Raw genomic sequence first — 10,017 nt, 5'->3', positions numbered from 1 at the left:
CAGAGAGAGAAAGAGAAACAGAGAGAGAAAGAGAAACAGAGAGAGAAAGAGAAACAGAGAGAGAAAGAGAAACAGAGGTTAAAACACTTACTACACCACTAGTTAAACAGTGACTGATTTAGACAGGTGTGTGTGTGTGTGTGTGTGTGTGTGTGTGTGTGTGTGTATCTTCATGGGTAATCAGTAACATTAACTGAGAACTGTAAAGACTGGCCCTACGTCTTCTCTCTTGGCGGGACAAACACTAAAGATTGGCTGCCAATCCCATTTCCCCGGCTCTGATTGGTCAGCCACTCACGCAGGTTCCAGTCAGAGAGCGTGTCATCGTCGTCATCGTCATCGTCGTGATCCTCCCCCTCCTCCCCCTCTCCTCCCTCGTGTTGCAGGGTGACGGTGCGTGACTTGTGGAAGCGAGGCTTGATGTCCTGCTCACTGTCTGGTACGGTGTCATCCTCCTCCTCTACATCTCCCTGGGGAGGGAGGGAGGGAGAACGTTAAGTCATGGTTCTTTCTAGTCGTACATTGGGAGTGGGACATCCAGACTGACACACACAATCACTCTCACAGACTGACGTCTGTAAACTCACCTTCAGGAGGATGATGTCTATCTCAGAGTACTTCATCCCATTCACCAGGATAGGGATGAGTCTGGAGAGAGACAGGAGAGATGGTGACAACCAAACCACACTAGTCCTCTTTATCCAGCTACACCCCGACTAAAAAAACTCCCCTAGCCATCACCTCATCTGTGGGTCTGATGTGTATCCGTCCATGTGTGTCTGGGTCTGGGTGCGTCACTGCCTCCGCGCGGGGCGGGTGTACTTACTGGACCAGGTGCCCAGACAGGGCCTCCTTGCAGACGGGCTGCTCAGCCAGGGTGAGCCAGAACTCACAGGCCTCCAGGCTGACATTCTCATCTGGGTCCTGGGTACGCTGGAGCATGTACTGGGGAGGAGAGAGACATTTCTTACAGAAACAGAAGGCAATATGGAAAAGAGGTGTGGGGGCAATAGGATAAAAGGAGAGAGAAATAGAAGAACAGATTGAGTGTAGGAGGTTTACAAAAACACATGGAATATGAGTGATGAATGAGCGTATGTGAAAGGTCAAAAGTGCACAGGGTCAGGGGTTCTAGGTGGTACCTGTATGATGCTGCGCATGTGTGGTATGAGGTCGTAGGGTCAGGGGTTCTAGGTGGTACCTGTATGATGCTGTGCATGTGTGGTATGAGGTCGTAGGGTCAGGGGTTCTAGGTGGTACCTGTATGATGCTGTGCATGTGTGGTATGAGGTCGTAGGGTTAGAGGTCAGAGGTGATACCTGTATGATGCTGTGCATGTGTGGTATGAGGTCATAGGGTTAGAGGTCGTACCTGTATGATGCTGTGCATGTGTGGTATGAGGTCATAGGGTTAGAGGTTAGAGGTCGTAGGTGGTACCTGTATGATGCTGTGCATGTGTGGTATGAGGTCATAGGGTTAGAGGTTAGAGGTCGTAGGTGGTACCTGTATGATGCTGTGCATGTGTGGTATGAGTCGGTCTATCCGGACCTCCAGCAGCATGACCAGAGCTCTACACACGTTCTTCCTCACCTCACAGTCCTCATCCCCCGCTAGAGCAAACAGACTCTTGAGAGAGAGAGAGAGAGAGAGAGAGAGAGAGAGAGAGAGAGAGAGGGGGGGGGGGGGTAATAATAAACATTTAGACTGGAGAGAGAGGGGGGGGGGTTCTTTAATAATAAACATTTAGACTGGAGAGAGAGAGGGGGGGGGGTTCTTTAATAATAAACATTTAGACTCTGGAGAGAGGGGGGGGGGGGTTCTTTAATAATAAACATTTAGACTCTGGAGAGAGAGGGGGGGTTCTTTAATAATAAACATTTAGCCTCTGGAGAGAGAGAGGGGGGGTTCTTTAATTATAAACATTTAGCCTCTGGAGAGAGAGAGGGGGGGTTCTTTAATTATAAACATTTAGCCTCTGGAGAGAGGGGGGGGGGGCGGAATAATAAACATTTAGACTGGAGAGAGAGAGTGGGGGGGGGCGGCGTAATAATAAACATTTAGACTCTTGAGAGAGAGAGTGGGGGGTTCTTTATAATAAACATTTAGACTGGAGAGAGAGAGTGGGGGGGGCGGCGTAATAATAAACATTTAGACTCTTGAGAGAGAGAGTGGGGGGGTTCTTTAATAATAAACATTTAGACTGGAGAGATGGGGGTTCTTTAATAATAAACATTTAGACTGGAGAGAGATGGCGGGGTTCTTAAATAATAAAGATTTTCAACTGTGACAGTACATCACGTCTGTCCGATGGATTCAACCCAGACAGACCACGGTCAAAAGTAGTGCACTATATAGGGACTAGGGCTCTGGTCTAAAGTAGTGCACTATATAGGGACTAGGGCTCTGGTCTAAAGTAGTGCACTATATAGGGACTAGGGCTCTGGTCTAAAGTAGTGCCCTATATAGGGACTAGAGGTCAACCGATTAATCGGAATGGACGATTAATTTGGGCCGATTTCAAGTTTTCATAACAATCGGTAATCGGTATTTTTGGACACCGATTGTGGCCGATTTTTTTTGCACCTTTATTTAACTAGGCAAGTCAGTTAAGAACACATTCTTATTTTCAATGACGGCCTAGGAACAGTGGGTTAACTGCCTTGTTCAGGGGCAGAACGACAGATTTTTACCTTGTCAGCTCGTGGATTCGTTTTTGCAACCTTCCAGTTACTAGTGCAACGCTCTAACCATCTGCCTTACATTGCACTCCACGAGGAGCCTGCCTGTTACGCGAGGGCAGCAAGAAGCTAAGGTAAGTTGCTAGCTAGCATTAAACTTATCTTATAAAAAACAATCAATCTTAACATAATCACTAGTTAACTAACGTGTCCTGCGTTGCATATAATCGATGCAGTGCCTGTTCCCTATTTCATTGAAAGAATAAATGTTTTGTTTTCGAAATGATAGTTTCCGGATTCGACCATATTAATGACCAAAGGCTTGTATTTCTGTGCGTTACTGTGTTATAATTAAGTCTATGATTTGATATTTGATAGAGCAGTCTGACTGAGCGGTGGTAGGCAGCAGCAGGCTTGTAAGCATTCATTCAAACAGCACTTTTGTGCGTTTGCCAGCAGCTCTTCACTGTGCTTCAAGCATTGAGCTGTTTATGACTTCAAGCCTATCAACTCCCGAGATTAGGCTGGTGTAACCGATGTGAAATGGCTAGCTAGTTAGTGGGGTGCGCGCTAATAGCGTTTCAAACGTCACTCGCTCTGAGACTTGGAGTAGTTGTTCCCCTTGCTCTGCAAGGGCCGTGGCTTTTGTGGAGCGATGAGTAACGATGCTTCGAGGGTGGCTGTTGCCGATGTGTTCCTGGTTCGAGGAGAGGGACGGAAGCTATACTGTTACACTGGCAATACTAAAGTGCCTATAAGAACATCCAATAGTCAAAGGTATACGAAATACAAATAGTATAGAGAGAAATAGTCCTATAATAACCTCAACCTAAAACTTTTTACCTGGGAATATTGTTAAAAGGAACCACCAGCTTTCATATGTTCTGAGTAAGGAACTTAAACGTTAGCTTTTTTACATGGCACATATTGCACTTTTACTTTCTTCTCCAACACTTTGTTTTTGCATTATTTAAACCAAATTGAACATGTTTCATTATGTATTTGAGGCTGAATTGATTTTATTGATGTATTATATTAAGTTAAAATAAGTGTTCATTCAGTATTGTTGTAATTGTCATTATTACAAATAAAAAAATATTTAACAAAATTGTTCTTTTTATATATATATATATATATATATATATATATATAAGCCAATATATATATATATTTTTTAAGTATTATTTTTTGTTGTTTTTTTAAAAATCGGCCGATTAATCGGCAATGGCTTTTTTTGGGTCCTCCAATAATCGGTATCGGTGTTGAAAAATCATAATCGGTCGACCTCTAATAGGGACTAGGGCTCTGGTCTAAAGTAGTGCACTATATAGGGACTAGGGTGCCATTTTAGTCACAACCCGTCTCACCTCGATGAAGGTGTCGATGTGATCCATCAGAGCCTGGGCTCTACTGCTGATGAACTGATTCACACACGCTATGGCATGAGACCTGGAGGAGGGAGGGAGAGGGCGGAAACAAAGTTGGTTGCATTCAATAGCTGCCTTAAGAAATCAACTACTTGTCAGGGAGGGAGCATGGAGCGAGGGCTGAGAGAAAGAAAGAAAGAAGAAAAGAACGAAAGAAAGAACACAGACCTGATCTGGGTGACAGAGACAGACAGACAGAGAGACAGAGAGAGAGAGACAGAGAGACAGACAGACAGAGACAGACAGACAGAGAGAGAGAGAGACAGAGACAGACAGACAGAGACAGACAGACAGAGACAGACAGACAGACAGACAGAGACAGACACAGACAGACAGAGACAGACAGAGACAGACAGAGACAGACAGAGACAGACAGAGACAGACCTGATCTTTGGGCTGCAGTGTTTAAAAAATTGTAGGAACTTGGGGATCATGATGTTCAGGGGTCTGTTGAGAGCATCACTGTCCAACAGCTCTGAAGAATCCTCACAGATCTTCTGCAGGGCTCCGAAAGAACCCTGCACACACACACACACACACACAGAAAGTTAAACATAAGTCCTACATAAACAATCAAAAGATTAGATGGGAGCGTGTGTGTGTGTGTGTGACCTCGCAGGTATTGTAGTCTTCAGAGTTGAGCAGGTTACAGAGTTGAGGGAGGAGTTCAGGCCATGTCTGCAGCTCTCCTTTAGATGCTATGGTTGTTATCAAGATGCCTGAGAGACAGGAGGCAGAGGGTTACACACACACACACTGACTAATAGGCACATACACACACATTTATACACAACATTATTTATTGTGGGATTCTGTTCTACCTTGTTATTTTTAGTACTGCATTGTTGGGTTTAGAGCTCGCAAGGAGGAATTTCACTGTATGTGACATTAAAACTAAAACTGAAACATGAACACACACACACACACACACACACACACACACACACACACACACACACACTTCAGCTTGCTGATGAACACATACTCCCACACAGACTGACACCAGTACCTGCAAAGGCTTAACCACCCACACATCCTGACTCACTTTGCAGCACACACTCTCTCTCTCTCTTACCGATGGTTGCTCTGATGAGGGGCGAGGGATCTCCAATGTTGTTGAGACATTCCCTCTTGATGAAGTCAGCTACCAGAGGAGGAAAGTTCTGGTAGTGGGCCTTCACATTGTTCTTCAATATGAGACCACTTAGAGAACGGGTTGGCTCATCTAGAGAGAAGGGGGGGGGGAAAGGAAAGAGGGAGAGAGAGGGAACGATTAGTAACCACTGACTGATGCTCACAACCGTTTTTTATATATCTTACACAGACAGACAGACAGACACTTACCCTCTGATTTGAGGCTTGTAAGGACGAAGATGAGATAGTTGTTGAAGTCTGGGAACTGGTTGAGCTGTTCCAGTTTCTACACACTGTTAAAGAACACCCCTTCACTGACAAAACAATCAACATGTCAAATCACCAACAATCCCACACACATTCATGACTCATCTTTCACTCACACCCCGAGGAGACACATTATGAAGTATGGAAAACAATCACACAGCCTCTCTCTCTCTGGAATGCAGACACACTGCTGTGTGTTTGAGAGGATACTTCCTGCACAGCTCTCTGTGTGGCTGTGTCTGGAGACTGGGAGTCCTTCAGCAGCTGAAGCACCTGCTGCAAACCCTGTTCATCCGGCTGCCACTCCATCCTACACACACACAGAGAGAGAGAGAGAGAGAGAGAGAGAGAGAGAGAAAGAGTGACTGGAATGTTTCTCTACATTTTCCTTACAGCCTCCACCGGCTCCATAGTTTGTTTCTACTAGTGTCGCTGTCACAAGCAGAGTTGTCTCTCTAGCCCAACATCACATCAGAAGCAGAGTAAAGAATAGAACGCGTCAGTCAAGGGTCGGAATGCAAAGAATGCATTTTAAATCACTAGCATCAAGACTAGCTACATAACCAACCTGGAATCAAAATAAATCACATCAACCGACGTTGACAAAGTCATTTAGCTACCTACCTAACGTTAACTAGTTAGTTAGTAGTAATCAGTCCCCATTATAAACTCAATACGTAGCTAGCCAACGTTACCTAATCTAGTTTTGCCTCCGCAAGTATTCCGCATTGCATGCTAATAAAGTAGGAAGTCCCTGGCCGGCTTGGGCAAGTAGGCCGATACGGCCTCGCATTTCGCCGCTAGTGACATTAGCTCGTTAGCTAGCTAGCTACATAAACATCTAACAAATTAACGAGTGTAGACATTGTTAGCTAGCCAGGTGCAAACGATAAAGACAACACAATTACATATTATATAGCTAACGTTGGTTATTTGGCTAGTTAGCTTGTTAGTTAGGTAGCTAGCTAGTAGCTTCATGTTGAAAGTGCCGCCAAAGAAAGCCTTTACCTGGTCGCACCGATTTGTCAGATCCGTAATTGCTTTGTTAGCAGTAGCTACCGGTACCGTGGCAATGAGCATTTACAGAATGGCAGATGCAATCCAGATGTATTTAGTAGCAAAGGGTTTTGATCTCTCACTTTGTTTTTAGAGCAAAGAGATAATCCCGAACCCCCTTTCTGTTGCGATAAGTAGCTCTGGCTATGTGTGAGAAATAGCTGTCATGTCAGATTCAAAAATCCACCAGCAGGTCCTTACTCGGCTTCCGTAGATAGCTCAATATTCCATACGCTTGATTAGTTTTGCCCAATCGCCGATCTGTTCACATCACACGTGATTACACTGCAACATCAGTTAGGTCAATATAATAGACAATCTTTCAACAAAGTCAAAGTCAAATTTCTATTTACATTTACCAGTGAGTGAATAGACAGTGTAAAATGCAATTTTATGACATGGAATAAACGTCTACTTTTTAATGCCATGTGGGCCTAGCTGCTAGGCCCTAGCAGGATGGAATCGTCTGTGGGGGGTCATCATATATTAAACAGGTGTGCGTGACAGCCAGTCAAAGTCCACCACCAAAGACAGGGAGGAGGAAGTTACAACAGGTGGACACAACAAAACCCGTCCTCTCGTCCAGGGTTTCCCAAACTCGGTCCTGGGGCCCTTCCTGGGTACTCGTTTAGTTTTTTACCTAAAGACAACACAGCTGATTGAAATAACCAACTCATCATCAAGCTTTGGTTATTTGAATCAGCTGTTTACTGCTAGGGAAAAAAACAAAACGTGCACACGGGGGCCAGGACCGAGTTTGAAAAAACGCTGATCTAGTCTAGTGTTGTTGAGAAATAAAACCTTTGTGGTCAAATATTTGAATATATATTTTCAGATTCTGTAATACATCAAGTATGAGTCATTGAGAAATTTCAATATAGGGTAACACATTACCACTTTCAGAACACAACTTTATTGGACTGTCATATCAGTAACTAAACACACAAAAACTGCTCAAAATACTGACATAGATCGGAGAATACATGCATGGTCAAAGAATGTCTTTACTCGACAGAGGAAGAAGACAGGCAGGAATGAAGGGATTGTTAGTGAGAGATGGAGATGGCCAGAAGAATGACAGTAGAATGGATAGAGGAGAGGCACGAGAGATGGGGTGATGTAGGAGGAGAGGTAGAAGAGCTGAGCAGAGTGATGAGAGATGGGGTGATGTAGGAGGAGAGGTAGAAGAGCTGAGCAGAGTGATGAGAGATGGGGTGATGTAGGAGGAGAGGTAGAAGAGCTGAGCAGAGTGATGAGAGATGGGGTGATGTAGGAGGAGAGCTAGAAGAGCTGAGCAGAGTGATGAGAGATGGGGTGATGTAGGAGGAGAGGTAGAAGAGCTGAGCAGAGGGATGAGAGATGGGGTGATGTAGGAGGAGAGGTAGAAGAGATGGGGTGATGTAGGAGGAGAGGTAGAAGAGCTGAGCAGAGGGATGAGAGATGGGGTGATGTAGGAGGAGAGGTAGAAGAGATGGGGTGATGTAGGAGGAGAGGTAGAAGAGCTGAGCAGAGGGATGAGAGATGGGGTGATGTAGGAGGAGAGGTAGAAGAGATGGGGTGATGTAGGAGGAGAGGTAGAAGAGCTGAGCAGAGGGATGAGAGATGGGGTGATGTAGGAGGAGAGGTAGAAGAGATGGGGTGATGTAGGAGGAGAGGTAGAAGAGCTGAGCAGAGGGATGAGAGATGGGATGATGTAGGAGGAGAGGTAGAAGAGCTGAGCAGAGGGACGAGGGGATGGAGGGATGAAAATGAGAGGTGTTGGTAGTGCTCAACAGAGGGAGCTGATCTCGCTCTTGCTGCAGCCCCACTTGCAGCAGGCGTTGGAGAGGCCCACCACGACATCCCGCCCCTTCCTGTCCGCGCTGCGCAGCGCCTCTAGCACTTCCTCTGACATGGGCGAGCGAGCCAAACGACTGAACACAGCAGCGGCAGAGCCTCCCTCCCTGACCTCGCCTGCCCAGCCCTGGGCCTCCAATCCTGGACGCTGCTTGCTGGCGAGGCTGGGGATGGCGTTGGAGCTCCATGGGCTGTAGGCCTCAGTCTCCTCGTCAATGGGGATGTCACCTGGAAGGAAGAGGAAGATAAAATTATTTGAATGCTTAATAGAAAATAAATGGCTACAGGAACAACTGGTTCTCTTGCAAGGATTGATATTAGATATTAGTCTATGGTGCTAAACGAGAGAAAACATCTCAGTATGGTTGGTCCTACAGTAGCAGACAGTTGAGTAGTCAGTCAGTCAAACAGACACGTAGGCAGACAGACATTTAGACATGCACAACAAGAGAGACTGACACACACACACACACACACACACACACACACATGCAGGCATACATAGACAATCAATCCCACACATACACAACCACAGCCACAGGTGCACATACACATCGTCTCTCACAGACACACACCCATCTCACCTGCATCGCCCACTCCTCTCCTCCAACGCGATCCTCCGCAGGTGAAGATGACGGCCCGTATAAACTCTCTCCCACACAGCTTCACCCCGTAGATAGAGTTAGAGTGGCCCTCTAAAGCCTGCACCATACCCACCAGTGCCACCAACAGGCCAAACGTCAACACTGCAGCCTTCCACATGATCAGGAGCGACAGATGGAGAGAGAGAGGAAAGAGGAGTCCAAGAGAAAGAGCCTTGAAAGTGATAGCCCGGCTGCAGGTGTGGATCAGTGGTCTGGTGAAGGTTTGGTGAGTCTCTGTGTGTCTCTGTCGGTGTCTCCTTCGCTCTCACCCGGTGGTGCTGTGTGGTTCTCTTGGCGGACCCGGAACCCCTTATATAGAGAGCCCAGCGCCGCTGACTGAAGCTTTATGCGTCCTACGGAACCCTCATTTTCTACATAGTGTACAACTTCTGAACACAGCCAATTGGATTTCCTTTGGGCTCTGGTCTAAAGTAGTGCACTATACAGGGAATAGGGTTCCACTTGGGGTGCCCCATGACTATGACCAAGTCTCCCCTCTCTCTCTCTCATCCCCTTGGCCTCAGAGTACAGCCAGATAAGAAATGACTAAGACCTGAGACCTTTAGGAGAACAATGGTCCCAATAAGAGAGGTTGCGATTAAAATGGTGTCCCTGGTTAAAAGGTCACGTCAGAGGTGTAGTCTTTAATCTAATCGTCAGCGACCTTTCAGTGTTTCCTGGTTGCTTCCAGTGTCACAACTTTGGGAACCTGCTATCTATCATGTCTGGTTAGGGATAGGATCGCTATTGCTTCGGGTTTTAAATGAACAAGGAGTTGGACCTACACACACATGCACTAATACTGACACATAAACAGACACACAGGAGCACATGCAATAATACTCAACTCCCCATGTCTGTCCTGTATAGAGTATTAGTCGTGAGTCTTGTGACATGGATGGATAAAGAGAAAGTAGCTATGTTGCCATTAACTTCCCTGGTGTATTTTTGTCAACATTTTCAAAGTTTGAAAGT

At 45.9% G+C, this 10,017-nt stretch overlaps 2 protein-coding genes across 2 annotated transcripts in view; both read right to left on the bottom strand.

Moving 5' to 3' along the window:
* LOC123725610 (transportin-2) overlaps positions 1-6,783 on the bottom strand; it is a 29,221-nt gene extending 22,438 nt beyond the window's left edge. The window contains exons 1-11 of the mRNA XM_082958628.1: positions 6,515-6,783; positions 5,717-5,816; positions 5,450-5,525; positions 5,181-5,330; positions 4,718-4,824; positions 4,490-4,623; positions 4,046-4,127; positions 1,504-1,626; positions 827-945; positions 588-648; positions 299-470 (exon numbers count right to left, since the gene is read on the bottom strand). Of these exons, the coding sequence (XP_082814754.1) occupies positions 299-470; positions 588-648; positions 827-945; positions 1,504-1,626; positions 4,046-4,127; positions 4,490-4,623; positions 4,718-4,824; positions 5,181-5,330; positions 5,450-5,525; positions 5,717-5,815 (1,123 nt within the window). The 5' untranslated portion in view covers position 5,816; positions 6,515-6,783. The remainder of the gene's footprint in view (positions 1-298; positions 471-587; positions 649-826; positions 946-1,503; positions 1,627-4,045; positions 4,128-4,489; positions 4,624-4,717; positions 4,825-5,180; positions 5,331-5,449; positions 5,526-5,716; positions 5,817-6,514) is intronic.
* A 673-nt stretch (positions 6,784-7,456) lies between these two features.
* Positions 7,457-9,311, bottom strand: LOC106600268 (relaxin-3). The gene is made up of 2 exons (XM_045690817.2): positions 8,983-9,311; positions 7,457-8,626 (listed from the first exon to the last, which is right to left on the bottom strand). The coding sequence occupies exons 1-2, from the start codon at positions 9,158-9,160 to the stop codon at positions 8,331-8,333; spliced, it is 474 nt and encodes a 157-aa protein (XP_045546773.1). The 5' UTR covers positions 9,161-9,311; the 3' UTR covers positions 7,457-8,330.
* Positions 9,312-10,017: the final 706 nt, after the last annotated feature.

This window comes from Salmo salar, chromosome 12 (genome assembly GCF_965601325.2).
Source record: "Salmo salar chromosome 12, fSalSal1, whole genome shotgun sequence".
Lineage (NCBI taxonomy): Eukaryota > Metazoa > Chordata > Actinopteri > Salmoniformes > Salmonidae > Salmo > Salmo salar.
Note: the sequence above shows the minus strand (reverse complement) of the source record. Positions and strands in the feature narration are given on the sequence as shown.